This window comes from Lynx canadensis, chromosome A2, assembly GCF_007474595.2.
Source record: "Lynx canadensis isolate LIC74 chromosome A2, mLynCan4.pri.v2, whole genome shotgun sequence".
NCBI classification, from domain to species: domain Eukaryota; kingdom Metazoa; phylum Chordata; class Mammalia; order Carnivora; family Felidae; genus Lynx; species Lynx canadensis.
In genome coordinates this window covers 9,127,023-9,145,218 of record NC_044304.2, presented here as the reverse complement: position 1 = coordinate 9,145,218, position 18,196 = coordinate 9,127,023, and the positions used below count along the sequence as shown (strand labels likewise).

Genomic DNA, 18,196 nt, shown 5'->3' with positions numbered 1-18,196 from the left:
CGCATCTTCTCGTACCAGCACTGCACGTCCCGCCCTGGGCTTTCTGGACTTGGGTTGCCTGATGCATCCCGCCCTCCCCCAGCACCCCTACCCCGTCTTGTCTGTCCGTCTCCCCAGCCCACCCCCCTCCCTCCTCCTTCCTGCAGTCTCTCCCTCCCTCTCTCTCTCTCTCTCTCTCTCTCGCTCTCTCTCTCGTTTTTACTGGGCTCTGAGTTGGGGTTTTCTGTGTGGGTTGGTTTGCGTCTTTTGCAAAGCAAAGGGTTTGCTCCAGCAGGACTCATCAGCTGGGTGGGCCTCCCACCCCATCCCGTACACGCGTCCCTACACGCCGAGCCCCTGCAGCACCCAGACATCGCTCCTGTCCCCCCCGATCAGCTCCATGGGGCCTGGGCCCTGGGAAACTCCAGGCCCATGGGTGTGACTTTCTAGAGATGTAAATCTCCCAAGTCCAAGGAGGCCGGAGGGCCGGACAGCAGGCAGGCAAACACTCCCAGACAAGGGAAACACGGAAGGGCCAGGACTCGGGCCGGCCAGACGAGACCCTCTCCCGGAGCCCCGGCCTTCACGTGCTCACGTAACCGCCCCCGTACACACAGTCAAGGCACACAGGTGCCCTCGCCCCTTTCCCACATGCGCCCTCTCTCTCCCTTCCTCTCTTGTTCTTGTGCTCCTCCTCTCCTCTGCCCACGACACACACACACACACACACACACACACACACACACGCACACCTGTCCCTCCCTGTTACATCCATCCAGCCTGCCCCCCGCATGCCCTGTCACAGCACACACCATCTCCTCCTCTGTCGCCTCACGGATTCGGCTCCTTGCTCACTTCTCATTCTGGTACCTTCCATCTGCCTCCGCCCCACGCCCGCCACCTCGGAGCCCCGTTGAAGGACTCCCGGAATGGCATCTCTGCGCCAGGACCCCTCCCCACCCCTAACCAGTACCACATGCAGTCATCCGCCAAACAAACGTTGAAAGATTGCAAATTCGGTGCCCCAAGTGGAGTGGGGGGCTGAAGCGGGCAACATCGCTGCCACCGCCTCGCGGGTCGAAGTGGGAAAGCCGGGCATTGGTCGAATAGGCACTCAAAGCCACCTGAAGTTATAACTGGGTCCGGAGCTAAAGAATGAGCAGTGTTAACAAGGCAAAAGAGCGGGGGGAAGGGCATTTGAGGCCCAGAACAGCACGGGCAAAGGCCCTGTGTCAAGAGGAATCATGCAGGGGTCGGGGTCTGCAAGCTGAGGGGGTGTGGCTGGAGCAAAGAGAGGGAGGGAAGGCTGACCCAGGAAAAGTGAAGAGGGCGGAAGGGGATAAGCCCCTGGGGCCTAGCGGAAGCCGGGGAGCATTTAGAGCAGGGGTAGCATTGGAAGTGTGATTAGACAGGATGGCGAGGCTGTGAGGCAGCAGCCGGTGGCCGGGGAGGGAGGGGGGTGTGGAGGGGGGGAGGTGCTGGGCCGCAATGGGGAATCCCCAGCGAGAGGGGGCTGGCCGTCTGAGCAGGGGCTTCTCCGGGACCCGGGGATGGGTTAGGTCTGGACTGGGGGAGGAAGGTACCTGGAGAGATCGGAGTCTGGCTTGAACTGGGAGATAGAATCTAGGGAATGTCAGAAGAGCAGGTTAGGAGAAGAGAACAGGTGTAGAGCACAGCCGTGGCGGGTCTGAGGTGCCTTTAAGAGCACCCTGGAAGAAGTCGGGCCAGGCGAGTGGTTGTGGGGTCTGGAGCTCAGAGGCAAAGTCGGCTGAGATGGGGGCTGCCGGGGGCAGGATTTCTCTGGAGCCCTCAGGTGGCTGGTTCCCATGTCTTTCTGAGCTCTCGCGCCCCTGAGCACCACAAGCCTTCCGGGGCCTGCATCCCACCCCATCGCCCTTGAACCAGGAAGCACAGGGCAGCCTTGAAGGACAGCATAGCTGCTCCTTCCGGGCTTGTGGATGGAAAAGCGGGAGCTAGGAAGAGGGAAGTCGCCAGTTCTGCGAGCACTTGAAGGACTCGATGCAGAACCAAGAAGAGATGGAGGGCAGATGAGTTCCTTCCCCTACCCTGTCACCTGGACCTCTGTCTTCTCCACCCCCTGCCTCCCCCATGTGTCTCGTCCCTCAGCTCCAAGAAGGGCAGCATGTTCTCTGCACGCGTCTCCCTGCAACACCCCCTTGCTTCTCCCGCATGGTGACAGGCTCCCCCCTGCTCTACCCTGAGCCCCCGGAGGCTGCTCCAGGGCCCGCCTGCTTTTGCATGCTGGGCAGAGTCCCCATGTTATGACCCGCCCCGTGAAGGGATGGCTTGTACTCTGGGGATGGTCGGGAGGGGCTGGGGACACCTGGGCCATCGGCCCCGTCCCCAAGTAGAGCTGGGTGGCCAGGCAGGGCTGGGTGTCAGGTCAGCTGGGCACAGGGGGTGACTCTCAGCTGAGCTGGGTGTGGGAGCGTATTCGAAGCCCTTGGGACATTCTCACGGTGGTTGGGCCCAGTACGGTCAAGGTAGGATCTCCCAGCCCCCACCCCCGTCCTAGAGGCCTAAGGACCAACTGATGTGTCCCCAGAGGCATCCTAGACTTGGCCAGCAAATCCAGAGGCCTCTTGGAGCCCCAGAAATGTCTCGGACCCCCATCCCTGCCTCTCAGCTCCCAGGCCGGATACAGGCAAGATACAGTAACTGGGAAGGATCCTGGAGGATCCTGGAGGGCACGTGTGGCCTGTTTCAGGGGGCCAGCCACATCTGAGCCCCAGCTAACTTTTGCCAACCTGGAAGCAGGCCCAGGGTTGCCAGCAAGTCAGATGTGGGGGAGAAGTCAGACTTTTAAACACTGGCAACTATTTTTCATCGAAACAAAACAAAAACTGCCGAGGCCCGACAAGACAGCTCCGTCAGCCAGATGTGGTCCATTTGTGACTTTGAGCTTCCTGCCCCCCACCCAGCGGCGACCCTGAGGCCCCAGCAGGCACGCCCTCCCCCCCCCCCCCCGGGGCAGCCAGCCAGCGCCCGTCTCTGCCTGGTCTCTTCGCTCCCCTCCCAGTTGGCTGCCCCCCCCCCCTTCCCTGGGAAGTTCTCCCGGCGGCTGGGCGGGAGGAGGGAGAGGCAGTGACTAGACAGGGGGCCCGTGAGCTGAGGCAGGGTCCACCCAGGGAGGTCCTGGGGGCAGGGACGGCCCCACCTCCAGCCCCGGCCCCTCGGTGGGCCTGGGCTGTTTGCCAGCTCACCCACCCACGGGCGCTGCGTACTTCCTGCTTCCCGCAGGCCTGGTCCCGAGCTACTCCACCCAGCCCCAGAAGCTGAGAAGCCATCCCTGAGAGGGGGGAAAAGGGCCCCAAATGCATCTTCTCCGACTCAGCGGGCAGCGAGGACTCGCCCTGCAGCCGACCAGCCCCAGCTCCCTCCCGTCCTCCCCATTCCCGCTCGCCAAGGGGGTAAGAAAAGATGCTCTTTCGCTTCTCCGATTGGCTCAAGCCGCTGCTCCTCTTGGCCGTGGGGTGAGGTCAGGGCGGGCAGGAGCGGGTGGGCAGCTCTACAGGGCAGGGCAGGGCAGGTGCCCGTTGAGTCCCACGACAGATGCATTTCTGGCCCGGAGCGTAACATGCCCTGGGAACCCGCACATGTCCGCCAGGCCTGAGCGTGCTGGCTACCCCCACCCCGCCCTGGTGTTTGTGCATCGTACACGTGTGATGGATTCGGCAACTTGACCCGCTTGTGTCCTATCGTCTCAGTGCATTTGGTTGTTGGGAGAAACAAAAACCATCTCGATTTTTTTCCTGATTGGATGATTCGGATATATTTTCTTTTCCTTGTTCTTTTGTTATTTCTTCCCCACCCCCACCCCACCCGGTTCCTTTCTCTTCCTTCCTTTTTCTTTCCTTTTCCCCATTGCGGGTGGGGCTGGCCGGGAGGGTTTATGCTTTTGAGTTGCCTCTTCCTTCCTCCCACCCTATCCCCCCCCACCACCACCTCCCAAACTTTGTTCCCTTTTCGACGTTTTTTCCTCCGCACCATTGCATTAAATAGTGCTTTCTCTCCCTCCTTATTTGGGGTCTGGCTTGCTTTTCCTGTTGGTTGGCTTCATGTAGGGGCCTCTGTGAGTGGTGACGGCTCTGAGCCCCTGGGGGTGGGTGGATGGTCACCCTTTTTCTCTCCATCTCCCCAGAATAACTTCATCAACTTGAGTTTTCTCCGCCTCTTCCGAGCTGCCCGGCTCATCAAACTCCTCCGACAGGGTTACACCATCCGAATCCTTCTCTGGACCTTTGTGCAGTCCTTCAAGGTGAGCCCCTGAAGCCAGCCTGGGGCTGAGAAGATCATACCCCCCATCCCTGCTCTGGCTGAGAGTACAAATCGGGTGGAAATGCCTGTGTGGTGCACTTTGTTGAGAGTCTGTTTCTCTAGACTGCCTGCTCCTGGGGCGGCTGGAGAGCTCCAAGGGGAATCCCCCCTGATACCCTGCCACCATGGCCTCAAAGAGGCCCACCAAAAGCCCTGGAACCACTCTGGCACAGCCTGGGACCGCCCAACCCTGTGGGGTGGCGCTCTGGGACAAGGGAGGGAAATGGTGTGGCCGAGAGGCAACCCCCGCCCCCCCCCCCCCCGCACTCTCCTTCATTGCCTTCCTTCCCACCAGGCCTTGCCTTATGTCTGTCTGCTGATTGCCATGCTTTTCTTTATCTACGCCATCATCGGGATGCAGGTGAGTGCCCACCCCTAATGTTCCCAGAGCCCTCCCTGGGACGGCCACCGTCCTCAGGCAGGGCGGGTCAGGGGGACCCAGTTTGGAGAGACCGCCATGGGGATTGAGTGGGGTTTCCCTGGAGCCCGTTGAGGGCATGGCTGCCCCCGGTCATCACGCTCCGATTCCCCAGGTGTTTGGCAACATCGGCATCGACGTGGAGGATGAGGACAGTGATGAGGATGAGTTCCAAATCACTGAGCACAATAACTTTCGGACCTTCTTCCAGGCCCTCATGCTTCTCTTCAGGTGAGAGAGGGGACGCGCTTTCAGCCTCCGCTTCTGGTGGGGGCGTGCCCTCTTCCTCCTCTTCCTGTAGGGGGCGTGTCCTCGCCCTCTTCTGGTGGGGGCGTGTCCTCTTCCTGTAGGGGGCATGCCCACTCCCTCTTCTTCTGGTGGGGGCCTGTCCTCTTCCTGTAGGGGGCGTGTCCTCTCCCTCTTCTGGTGGGGGCGTGTCCTTTTCCTCCTCTTCCTATAGGGGGCGTGTCCTCTCCCTCTTCTTCTGGTGGGGGCGTGTCCTCTTCTGTTCCAGTGAGGGTTGGGCTGGGCTTGTGGGGGCGTGGAGGGGGGGGTAGTGGTGGCGGCAGGGACACTGGCTGGGCAGAAGCTGAAGGCCCAGGGACACAAGTGCAGAAGGCATTTTCAGACATTACCTCACTGAATCCTGACCGTCCTGTGAGGTGGGGATTCTCTGCAATCCCATCCGACAGGTAAGGAAATTGAGGCTTATAGACCCTGAGGCTTGATTCTTAATCCTGGCTGCACATTAGAGTTCTTTCATTTACTCATCACAGATTTACTGAGCACCTACTCTGTGCCAGGCATTGCAGAAGGTCCTGGCAACAAAGCAGAAAGAGATAGTCTGTGCCATCCGGATGCTTCTATTCCCATGGGGAGAAAGGCAATCAGTGAGCTAATGATGGAGAGTGCTAGAAGGGGATAAAAAAGGTTAAGAGGGAAGTGGACGCGAAAGAACAAATAGTGAGTGACTCTACTTATAGGAGGTACCTAGAAAGGGCAAATTCATAGAGAGGAAACAGACCAGATATTGCCAGGGGCTCCACAACTGGACAGTGGAGAGCTAATGTTTAAAGGATACAAGTTCCCAGTTTGGGAGAGATGAAGATTCCAGACGTGGACAGTGGTGATGGGTGCACAGCATTGTGAGTGTACTGAACGCCACTGAACTATACCTTTATTAATAGCTAAAATGATCAATTTTATGTTATACATATTTGGGTACAATCAAAAAAAGTTCTGGGGCGCCTGGGTGGCGCAGTCGGTTAAGCGTCCGACTTCAGCCAGGTCACGATCTCGTGGTCCGTGAGTTCGAGCCCCGTGTCAGGCTCTGGGCTGATGGCTCGGAGCCTGGAGCCTGTTTCCGATTCTGTGTCTCCCTCTCTCTCTGCCCCTCCCCCGTTCATGCTCTGTCTCTCTCTGTCCCAAAAATAAATAAAAAAACCTTGAAAAAAATTTAAAAAAAAAAAAGTTCTAATTTAGCAACAACTAAAGGAGCGGAGGCTGGTAGGTCACGCCTCCCTGGAGGCAGGTGACATGTGGAAGAAATAGCTGACAGAGGAAGCCGTGTGGATATCTGAGGAAGGGCAATCCAGGAAGAAGGTAAAGCAAGTGCAAAGGCCCTGAGGCAGGAACGCGGCTGCCATGTTTGGGGACAGCAAGGATCCCAGTGTGCCTGGAACAGAGAGACCTAGGGAGAAGGTAGGAAGAGGTGACTACTGCCTGGAGGGACGGGAGCTCTTAAAACATACCTGCATCCCCAGGCCCCACCCCAAACCAACTGAAACGAAGTCTGTGGGAGTGGGGCTTTGGTGCCAGCATTGTTGAAAGGCTCCCCGTGAACTTTAATGCACAGCCAAAGGATGAAAATCACCTCTGTTGGTTCCCAGAGAAAAAAGGTGCTTTACCTTGGACTTGAACTCACGCCAGTCCAACCCAGAGCCCAGTGCTCGGCCTCCCTGGGGGGGGGTATTAGTGTCCAGGACTGGGTGCCCAGGTCCCTGATGCCCCCTCTCTGTTCTCAGGAGTGCCACCGGGGAGGCTTGGCACAACATCATGCTTTCCTGCCTCAGTGGGAAGCCGTGTGATAAGAACTCTGGCATCCTGACTCCCGAGTGTGGCAATGAATTTGCTTACTTCTACTTCGTTTCCTTCATCTTCCTGTGCTCGTTTCTGGTGAGTCTGTGGACATGTGAGGGTGGGCTTCCTCACCTGGCTCCCACTCAGGGGCACGGATTTCTCTGGAATATGGCTGTGTGACAGATTTGCCCCCTCCGAAGCGTCTCTGAGCCCGCTGGGGATTAGGTTCACCGGGGTTTCTCGACGTCAGCACTGTCGACACTTGGGGCTGGCTCACTCTCTGTCCTGTGTGCTGCGGGGTGTTTAGCAGCATCCCTGGTCTCCACCCCGGTCTCCTACCAGCTGTTGATCAGCAAATGTGCCTTCAGACATTGACAGTGTTCCCAGGGATAGAGGGGAAGGGCAGAATCTCCCCCACCCGAGAACTGCTGGGTTATACTGAGGGAAAGCCTAGTGGTGCTGAGAGCTGGTCCCCCCGCCAGTCTAGTTACACAGGATGCTAGTTATGTTCTCCCCTCTCCCTGGAGCAGTGAGAAGAACAGAAACCATCTAGGTATTAGGTGTCTTCAGCGGAGGAGATTTAATACAGGGATTGGCTACATGGGGTTGAAAGAGAAATAGAAAACCCCGAAGCCACCAAGAATTACTGGCTGTGGAAGGCAAGGACTGGGGAATTAAAAGGACAAGAGGGTGTACTGACCCACCCCGCTGCCCCTGGCACCGCTGAGGGGGTGCCAGCACCGTGGTCGTCCGTTGCCCCTAGACCGTTGCAGACGGTGATGGTTTCCTGCGGCTGCTGTGAAAAAGGACCACAAACTGGGGGCTAAAACCGACCAAGGCGTTGGCAGGGCCCTGCCCCTTCCAAAGGCTCTAGGGGAGAATCCTTCCCGGCCTCTTCTAGCTTCTGGTGGCCCCACGCGGCCCTTGGTGTGTGGCCACATCCCTCCAGTCTCTGCCCCTGCCTTCGCATGGCCTCTCCCCTGTGCGTGTGCGTCCAGATTTCTCTCTTTTGGGGGACAGAAGTCAGATGGGATCAAGGGCCCGCCCTGATCCCGTATGACCTGTTCCTAACTTGACGACATCGCAAAAACCCTTTTCCCAAATAAGATTACACTCACAGCTCCCAGGGGTTAGGATTTGAACATGTCTTTTGAGGGGGACACCATTCAACCCACAATATAGGAAAAGGAGTCCCTTCTCCTGTCCTTCCCGGTCTTGTTTCCTGACCGTGGCTCCCACTGGCAGGATATAAGAAGCCAGCTGCTGAGGGAGTGTAGACGTGTGCAGACCCCAGCCAGACGCCAGCGTCTGTCAGCAGAAGCCCAGCACCCTCTCCGTCTTCACACCAGTGGCCTCACACGGAGAGATTTGCAGCCTCTATCTCCCAGCATCTACAGCTGCTGACCCGGAGGGTCCATTGTCCAGTTCCAAATTCCCAGAAGAGTCTGAAAGGGCCAACCCAGTCTCTGGTCAAATGGCCACCCTTGTCCAAGCAGCTATGGGTACCTGTGGGGACAAGATCTTATAATACAGCCCATCTTGGAAGGGCAGGCCCCTAGGGGACATCTACACTTGACCATCAGCCCCCCAAGGGCAGGGATTTCTTTTTTGTTCACTGCCAGATCCCCAGCACCTAGGACAGCAACTGGTGCACAGCAGGTGCTCAATCGATATCACGAAGCTGAGTTAAAAATTGAGCGACTGAAGTTAAGGACAGCGAGGATTATGAGTTATTTGTTAAGCACCTACTATGTTTACGTCTCAACATTTGTTTAATACCTACTACATGCCAGGCACCGGGGTACAAGGGCAGACCGTGGTTCTCTCAGTCTGCAGGGGTGATAGACAGGTCGGCAGGTAATAGCAATGTGGTCTGATATGTGCTGTGATGGGGGAGACTCAGACTGAGGAAAGAAAGATTTCAAAGAGTGGCCTGCAGGACCGATGAGCAGGCGCTAGAACCCGTTTTAATCAAATTGGTTGCAAGCCGCAGAAATTTAACTGAAGTAAGCAGCATATACAGTTCACCGACTTGTGTAACTGAACGGTCAGGCGAGGCTGGAGCCAGACAAGCGGACTCCATCCTCTTTGCTCTTCTCCACACTGGCTCCATTCTCAGACTTTCTCCTTGTGGAGGCAAAATGGCGGCCGGAGCGTCAGCACAAATCCCAGGGAAGGCTCTCATTGGCCACCTTGGGTCACGTGCCGCCGCCCCCCCCAACCAATCACAGATCTGGGTTACATGACTGCTGCCTGTGGAGCCATAAAGTGGGGGTTGGCCACGCCCAGCTACAGCCTCTTAAGTATGAAGGAGGGAGTTCCCCCAGATGCTGCTACCCATAGAGAGACAGATCGTGATGTTCCCTAAGGGAGCAACATTTGCAAAGACTTAGAGGCAAGATGATGCAAGACCCCCACGTGCTAAGGGCTAAAAGAATATGTGAAAAGGTGCCACCGGATGCAGACGGGGGCAGGAAAATTCACCCATTCATCCATCTATCCATCCATCCATCCATCCACCCATCCACCCAAGAAATATTTGCTTACTGTGGGCTGGGACTGGGAATACAGCCCGCAAGAAGCACTCGCTTTGGCCTTGCTGGGAGCCAGGTGTGGGAAGACTTGGGGCCATGGCGGTCCCTTGGGGTTGGCCCCCATTTCACATAGCCTCTCCCCCCCCTCTCTCCAACTCTCTTTGTCCATCATCGTTGGTCTTTGTCTCTTTGTATTTCTCTCTGTCTCCACCTCTGTCTCTCTCTGTCCCGTCTCCATATTGCCATCTGTTTCCGGACTCCTTGTGTGAGTCTGTGCCTTTCCTCTCTAACCCCTCCCCCCCACCTTTCTCTTTCTCCGTCTCCCTTTCCCCATCTCACCTCTCTCCCTCTCTCTCTCATCTCTCTCTCTCTCTGGGCCTCTGTGTCTGTGTGTTTGGGTCTGTCTCGCTCTCCCCCACTCCTTCTTGGCCCCCGGGGTCCCCACAGATGCTGAACCTCTTTGTCGCTGTCATCATGGACAACTTTGAGTACCTCACCCGAGATTCCTCCATCCTGGGCCCCCACCACCTGGATGAGTACGTGCGTGTCTGGGCCGAGTACGACCCCGCAGCATGGTAAGGAGTCACCCAAGTCCTTCAGCCACATTGCCCGCCTTTCTCTGGCACCAAAGCACCCTAGGCTAGGCCAGGGCCCAGACTTTGGGGCACTGGGTCCCTAGGGAGCTCGCGGGGACCTCAGAGGGGTCAGCCTGGAGGAAAGAGATGAGAATCAGTGCCCTCCCACACTACAGGTGAATTGGTCGGGTACACCCCTGCCCGAGGCCCAGGCTTTCTGGGAGATGAGGAAAGGGATCGAGCATTGAGGATTTTGAGAATTTTGCCTCCCGTGAATCTCCCCTGCCCCTGCCTGAGAGGCCTCCGGATGATGAGGACAAGCAAGCCAGGGAGGAAGCCAGAGGCCTCTCAGCCTCTGCTCTACTGGGAGCTGTGGGAAAGGGGCCGGCCTGGCTCCCTGGGCAGATGGGCTTGGCCGTGAGTTTGGAGTCGTGCTGGTACAAGTGATCACACAAATCACGGTCTCAAGGGGCGCGAGCTCTGCTACTCTTAGGCACCCGAGTGCTCCCTCCTGACTGATAGGTGGTGGCTCCAGAGGGTTGTCTCCACCCAGTGCGTGCATGGAACAGCGTGACGCCTTGCGGGACGCTCAGAGGAGCAATCCTGAACCTCAGAACCCACCCACCACTAACCGGGGAGTCTAGTTCAGACTGGGCTTGGGGCCTGAGAAGGCGTTAATGGGGGCCCTCAGCAGTGTGGGTGCTGGAGGGGAGGCCTCAGGAGGAAGGTGGGGAGGAGTAGGGAGGAGTCTATCTTTGCCCTTCCTGCAGCCCCAGACAAGCCCTGAGACCGAGAGCCTGGGGTGAGCCACGCGTCTGGGGCTTGACTTTTGGCTGGTTCCTAACTCTTCCTCTTTTGATTTTAGGTCACAGCAGTTGGATGCTGTCCCCTTGTCCTCTATTCCACGAGCTCCCCCTCCCCCCAGTGTAGCCCATGTAGCTTGTGGAGAAGGGAGACGCAGAGAGAACCCGGGGGGGAGGGCCCCCCCCCCACCACCACCACCAGCCCAGAAATGTCGCACACCCCAACCGAGACCCTCTGCCCCGGGTCTGCGAGTGTTCAAGCCAAGGGGTCCCCAACCCCTGGCATCATGACCTCGCCGTGTGCGCGGGGGAGCCGGCGAGAGCGCAGCCTGACCCCTACCTCCACTAACCCCTGTCTTCTCCTTTCAGCGGTCGGATTCATTATAAGGATATGTACAGTTTATTGCGCGTGATATCTCCCCCTCTCGGCTTAGGCAAGAAATGTCCTCATAGGGTTGCTTGCAAGGTTTGATTTCCACTAAAACCTGCTAGCATCCATGGAATGAGTGTGGCTTGGGGTTCTTCAATATATATATTTCATATATATATATATATATCTAAAAAACAGAGCCATCTCTCTTTCTTGCATTAAACTAGAAAATTCTTAGCCAACAGAATGCAGTCACGTAGACTCGATGAAGCATGGAACATATCTCTCCGTTCCCTTCGGCCATTTCTGCTTGCTGTTAGCTGAAGCTGCCCATCCCAGGGTCTCAACGGCACCCCAAATCAGACACATCCGGAGGGGTCGGAAGTGTGCATTGACCCCCCCCCATCACCTCCACTCTCTCCCCCCTCCACCCTTCGCCTCCCAAAGCCCCCAGCCCTCCTCCCGCCGCCCCAGCGCCCCCCTCCCCGTCTAGGCCCCCTCAGAGACCAGCCTCAGCCAAACCAGAGAACTTTCACCCGATTTTTAAAATAACACTGAGCCAAAGCGTTGTTCCAGGCGCTCCAAAACGAGAACTGCCCCCTCTCCTCCACGCCCCACCAGAACCATAGCTCAGAGTCAAAACTGAATCTGACTTTTCTCTTTTCTCTTTCTCTCTCCCTGCTCGTGAGCAGTGAAATAATCTTTTTTTTTTTTAATTCCCTCCTCTTCCATTTTTTTTTTCTCCTGTTTTCCCTTGATTTGAAATACCTATTTTATTGTTCTCTGCATCTTTCTCTCTCTTTTTCGGCTCGTGTGGCTTTTTTGTTTGTTTGGTTTTTTGTTTTTTTGTTTTTTTCGTTTTTTTTTTTTTTTTTTTTTTTTTTTGGTTTGGTTCCTGCTTTTGTTTGTTTTTTTTTTTTTTTTTGTTTTTTTTTTTTTTTGTTTTTTTTGGTTTTTTTGGTTTTTTTTCGGTTTCTTCCTCTCCCCCCCCACCCCACCCCTCCCTTTGGTTCTCCGTTCCCACCCCGTTTTGTTTTCGGTGCTGCTAGGGGCCGCATGCCTTACCCGGACATGTATCAGATGCTGAGACACATGTCTCCGCCCCTGGGTCTGGGGAAGAAGTGTCCGGCCAGAGTGGCTTACAAGGTAGTCTACCCTTGCCGACCACTAGCGTCGGGCACTGGGGATTTTTCAGTGCTGACCAGGAACGACCAGCCGAGTTTCTTCTTCCCGAGTTACTCTTCTTCTTCTTTTTTTCCTTTTCTTTTTCTTTTTTTCTCCCCCTTTCCTCCTCGAGTAAATGGATCATGACCGTCCCTTTGACTCTAAGCAGCACACTGTGTCCGTCTTTTCTGATGAGTGTGGTTTGGTGTTTTGAGACTCCATTATGGCCGACACGCCGGGGGGGAGGGGGAGGGGAGCCCCCCGGTCCCCTCGCACCTGGTCCCCTGGGAACCAAATTGGACACAAACATGCTTCGGAGGGAACACCGCATCGCCTCCTTTCTGCCCACCCAGAGCGGCCCCCCCCCACGCCCAGGCCGGGGCAGGTGCCTCGCAGCAGGGGGCTTTGGCCCCAACAAGGCGAGGCCCTGCCCCCCCCCATCTTTTGTATCTCGAGCCCCCAGGTCCAGAAGCCCCCCCCCCCCATGTACACCTGAAGCTGATCTCTGACCTAGGGCCTTGGGGGATTCAAGACCTCCCGAGGAGTACCCAGAGCCTCTCCTCTCTCCACCTCTCCCTCCCCCCCCCAAAATTGCTTCCCGAGCCCCCATCCCTATGCCACCCATCCTCCCCTAGACACCCCAACATGCCTCTCCATTGTTCCAGAGTGGGCAGGCAGGCCGCAGCTGGACCCCTGGACCGTGGCACCCTGATGCAGGCCATGCACGCTGCCTTGGCGGGGGCCTGGGGCGGGCAGGCACCATGGCCGATCGGGGGATGGTGCATGTTGGCTGAGGGAGCAAGGGTCCCGCCGCCAGGCGGCTGGGCCGGGCCGCCCCTCCGGACCCCTGTCCCGGAATCTCCCTTGGCACCCAAGGACAGACGCTCTGTTCCCTCCAGCTCATCCATGAGAAGTTCAGGGATGACCTTTAAAATTGCCTACCGCCTCCCGGAAAATGACCCCGTCATCCTGCTCTCCCATCTACCCCGGCCCACCTTGTGTCTGCGAGAGTCCTCCCTCCCCTTCTGTTAGTGCCATCCCTTCCTGCCTCTCTAGCCATCTCACTGCAGCCTCATCCCTCCTCCTCCTCCTCCTTCCCGATCAAGGCTGGAAAGGGGCTGCCCCCCGCCCCCCGCGCCTCTCCCTCCTCTCGCTTTCCTTTTGTCCCTTCTCTTGGTGTTTAGCTGTGTGCATGTGTGTGTGTGAGAGAGAGAGAGAGAGACGGTCCCCTTCGCTTCCTGGGCTCTGTGCAGGGCCACCAGGAGTCCATAAGGCACCTTTGTGCAACTCTGAAAAGGACACCCTTTCCACAGAACATTTGGTCTGTTGGAAAATGGTTGTAATCCACCCATGTGGTAAGAACAGGAAACTTCTCTGTCATCGCCTGAGAAGTTGCCATTCAAATACACAAATGCGTGACTTCTAAGTCGGTGAGCCTTTTGTGCAGTGCACAACCTGCAGTTGTGTGTGTGTCTGCGTCTACCACCTCCCTCCCCGCCTCCCCGCCCCAGTCCCTCTCCCGTGTCCTGTTCTGGGTTTGCCAGCCCTCTCCCCGTCTCCAGCTCTGTGTTTCCCGCCGACCTGCGTCTGAATCCCCCCCTCCCTCCCCCCCTCAACCCCCATTTCCATGCCACCTCAGCCTGGGCTGGTGCCCACCGGTCCAGCATCCTCTCCTATATCACCAAGCACGGGGGACAGAGCCCCTGCTTGGGACATGGGGAGTCCTTTCTTCCCCAGGCCGCGGGAATGCCCCCTCACCCCTTCCCCTTGCCATCACACAGAGCCAAGATCCGGACATGCCCCTGAGATACACTTTCCACGGAGCTATGAATGAGTCTCGAGATTCCGTCTGCATGCGCGCCCCTGTCTGCCGTTCTGTGTGTCTGTGCCTCGCTGCATGTCCGCGAGGGGCCGCCCCGTCCGCGGGGGGGCCGCCTGCCTGCCGCTTCTCAGAGGAATGATGTGGTCTGTGCCCATCTGGTCTGGTCTGGGCCGAGCCGGGGGCGGGGGTGGGGGAGGTGGGGAGCCGGCGGCCCCCGGCGGCTGTGGCCGTGGACCCCTGTGCCTGGCTGCTGCACGTGCTGCTGAGATCCGGCTTGCTCTCTTCTTTGGGGTCGGAACGGAACGGAGTCGTCCAGAAGAACTCTGGGGCAGGGCGAGGGGCGGGGGGGTCTGGGCCAACCTGGGGACATGCCAGCTCTCGCGTCCGGCGTGCGGGAGAGGGAAGGGCGGGGGCTCCTGGTGCAGCCGAGCCCCAGAGCCCTCCCCACGGGCCACAAAGGGGAGTCCGTAAACGGAGCCCTGGAGACAGGTAGCCTGAGGGTGGGGTCGCCTCAGCCACTGCCTTCAGAGTTCTTCCTGGGGCTCCCCAGGTAGTGTGGGTCTGGCTCACGGGGGACCGGGAGGGGTACCTGGCAATGACTGCCCTCGCCTTTGGTCTTCTGTAGAGGCTCCTTCGCATGGATCTGCCCGTGGCCGATGACAACACTGTCCACTTCAATTCTACCCTCATGGCCCTGATCCGCACAGCCCTGGACATCAAGATCGCCAAGGGTAAGGGCAGGGACGGGAGCAGGGAGGCGGGACCGGATGGAATTGGGGCCTGGAAGGGGAGAGCAGCGGACAGCCGGGGATCCCACTCCCCGCCTGAAACCAGAGGAGCCACTGGCCCGTCCCGGTCTCCACTCACTCTCCCACTCAGCCGGCAAACGTCTCCCACTCAGCCGGCAAACGGCACGCTTCCTGTGTGCCGGCCAGTGCTATACGCGGCGGGGGGGCACGTGGCAGTTCACGCTTCCAGTGGGAGAGGCTTCCCTGAGGAGGTTCTCAAGGAGTCATGTGGACACGTGGGGAGAAAGTGCCCCAGCAGGCGCCAAGGCCCTGAGGTAGGAGGCCACCCGTGGCCGTGCTGAACTGCCTTGCGCTCTGAGCGAGGGGGTTGCCGGCAGCCTCCAAAGCAGAGGAGGCACCTGACCTGACTCACACTTGAACAGGCTCCCTCTGGCCGCGGGGCAGAACGGACCGGGAGGAGGTCAGCGTGGAGGCCACTGACCCAAAAATGATCCCAGTGAAAGCAGGATGGCTGCCTAGACTCGGGGGGTGTGGAGCGTTCAGAGTCCGGCCGTGTCCTGGGAGCTGGCCCACGCCATGGCCGATGCAAGGCGTGGGGCAGAGAGAGGAGTCAAGGCCACCCCCAGGGGCGAGGGCCTGAGCCGCCGAAGGACAGAGCCGCGGCTGCCTGAGACGAGGAAAAGGTGGGAGGGGCAGGTTTGGGGCGAAGGAAGGGCAGGAGGTCGGTGTCGGCCTGGAGACACGGTGCGGGCAGGGGGCTCTCCCGCGGATGCTTCCGGTGGGGAACGCCTCCCCAGGAAGGTTCTGAAGGCGAGGTTAACGCGTCTTCCCGGCTGGGCTGCAGATAAAAAGTCAGGAGGCATCAGATGCCGACACATCTTAAGCCAGGGGACTGGACAGGCTCGGCAAGGAGATAAGTGTGAACCGAGAGGCCCCAAGGACAGCTCGGGGCCACCGCAGTGTTAGAGGTGACCAGGGAAGGGGCGACTGGGGAGGAGATGAAGGCCGGGCCAGCGTGGGCCCCCGAAGGGTGTCTCCAGCACGTCCGTTCCCGCCCAACAGCCAAGGAAGACAAGGACCCAGAGCGAGCAGTGGATTTCATGACAGGCAACTCTGGCGGAGGGGGTCAGAGCCCCCCTGCCTTGGAACGGGGTCTAGAGGCCTGACAGGAGACCGGATGTGACTTGGCAGCTGATGGGACAGCGGGGCAGAGAGAGAGGTGCGCCGGTCGCCAGGGAGAGGGAGTGTGGGAAGGGGGGGGCGGGCAGATCGATGACCGTGTCGTCCAGCAGGGGCCGGAAGCTGGGGGGCTAAAGAGAAAGGTCAGGGCTCCACCAGCTGAAGCCACCGGGAGTTCCATCCAGGGTCCCCAGGGGAGGGAGAGCCGGGGCCGGAGGGAGAGCAGGTTGAGGACGGACAAAGTTAGGGCCAGGAAGCGTGCTGGCGAAGGTACAAAAGCAGAAGGAGCCCCCGGAGAGAGCGAGAAAGATCAGAAAGGGCCAAGATGAGGCTCAGGGGACAGCAGAAAGGGGGGTGGGGGCCATCCCCCTGGAAGTCCTGCCTCCTGCAGGAAGTCGGAGGTGAGCGGCTCATGCTTACGGGGCAGCTCCGTGCACGATGGGAGTCCGGGCCCAGTTTCTGGCTGTTCGTGGCTCTGTGCCCCCAGGACTGTTTCCCCATCGTTGGGTGGAAGCTGGTCCAGGTCCCAGCCCAGGGAGGGGAGGGAGCACAGGGGTGGGTGGCAGTTTTCCGGGTGAGAAATCGGGTGAGAGGGTCGTGTTCTGGGGCCTCATCTCGCCCACCTGCCCCGTCCGCGCCGTAAACCTGGGCAGGTGAGGCCACCCTCCCCGAGCCTCCGGCCGTGTATTCGCCGGCGTAAACGGAACGGCTTAAAACATCCGCTTATTTAGCTCTCGGTTCTGTAGGTCAGAGGCCTGGGAGGGCTCAAATGGGTTAGTGTGACCCATTTGAGGGTCCCCCCAGGGCCAAAATCTCGCTGTTGGCCGGGCTGGGCTCTTCTCAGGAAGCTCTGGCGGGGGGGGGGGGGGGGGGGGGAATGCACTTCCAAACTCATTCAGGTCTTGGCAGAATTCAGTCCCTTGTGGCTGTAGGACGGAGGTCCTGTTTCTTCGCTGGGATTTAGCCAGAGGTTACGCTGAGCGCCCGGGGACGCATCTGATCTTTCGTGCACTCCACATCTCTCTGACTTCTTCTGCCGCCAGCCAGAGAGAACACTCGGCTTTTCGGCGTCTCACCTGATTAGGTCAGGCCCACCCAGATCAGCTCTGTGTCTGACAGTCAGCCGACTCAGGACTTTAATTACTTTTACAGAGCCCTTTCACAGCAGTCCCCTAGACTAGCGTTGGATTGGACAGCCAGAATCTTAGGACAGGAGGCAGGGGCGGCTTTAGAATTTGGCCTGCCGTGGTTCCCTCACCTGTAAAACAGGTCTAACAGCGCCCCCACTCTTGGTACGTGATGCTTTGGTGGCCCGGCTGCTGTTTCTCTCTGGGGAACCTGTTCAGGGGTCCCAAGGGAACCCAAGACTCGGGTTCAGTAATTGACTAGAAAGACTGAGAACTGAGAGGCACTGTTTGACTCACGGTCGCAGTTTATTACAGCAGAAGGACACAGGTTAAAATCCGCAGAGGAGGGGCGCCTGGGAGGCTCAGTTGGTTGGATGGCTGACTCTTGATTTCGGCTCAGGGCATGATCTCACGGTTGTGGGATCGAGCCCCACGTTGGGCTCCCTGCTGAGCATGGTTCTCTCTCTCTCTCTCTCTCTCTCTCTCTCTCTCTCTCTCAAAAAATAAATAAGTAGAATTTACAAATAAAAAACTGAAACGTGCAAAGCAGAGGCACATGGGTCAGGGTCCCCTGCTGGTGGAGTTACGCGGGCAGCACCCGGAAGTCGGCTCCCGGTGTCCCCACGACTGCGTGTGACAGTGCGATTCTACCGACGAGGGAAGCCCACCCGAGCTTCGGTGACCAGAGTGTCCCTTGGGGGTTGCTCGCGTAGGCCTGACCGACCTTAGCTACTCAGACCCCAGCCACTCCAGAGGTCACACTAATGATGTCACATGGCCCAGACCCCCCTCCCCCCACCCCCCCGCCATAAATCACACTGTTAGAATAAACCATCTTGAGCGGCCCAAGGCCCTCAGATAAACAAAGAGGTTTTTATCACGCAGGACACTTTAGAAAGTGACCTCCCAGGAGACGGCCAGGGACCAGTCCTTTCTTCCGGAATGTGCCGAGTTGTCCTTTACCACGGGGACACCTTCTGTGGGACCCCAGTAAGGCCAGTCGTTGGGACACCTGCCAGATTCCCCATGTGAGGATTTCAGGGGCTCCTGGGAATGTGC

At 58.3% G+C, this 18,196-nt stretch overlaps 1 protein-coding gene across 4 annotated transcripts in view; it reads left to right on the top strand.

Moving 5' to 3' along the window:
* Nucleotides 1–18,196, top strand: part of CACNA1A (calcium voltage-gated channel subunit alpha1 A) — a 212,854-nt gene that overhangs the window by 182,804 nt on the left and 11,854 nt on the right. For 2 of the 4 annotated variants that reach the window (XM_030301780.2, XM_030301763.2), the window contains 7 exons: nt 4,142–4,258; nt 4,613–4,678; nt 4,851–4,966; nt 6,760–6,910; nt 9,796–9,923; nt 12,146–12,242; nt 14,708–14,813. In XM_030301780.2, coding sequence (XP_030157640.1) covers nt 4,142–4,258; nt 4,613–4,678; nt 4,851–4,966; nt 6,760–6,910; nt 9,796–9,923; nt 12,146–12,242; nt 14,708–14,813 — 781 coding nt within the window. Of the gene's footprint in view, nt 1–4,141; nt 4,259–4,612; nt 4,679–4,850; nt 4,967–6,759; nt 6,911–9,795; nt 9,924–11,095; nt 11,193–12,145; nt 12,243–14,707; nt 14,814–18,196 lie in introns of all 4 variants that reach the window. The other 2 variants (XM_030301792.2, XM_032591357.1) reach the window with 1 other exon arrangement.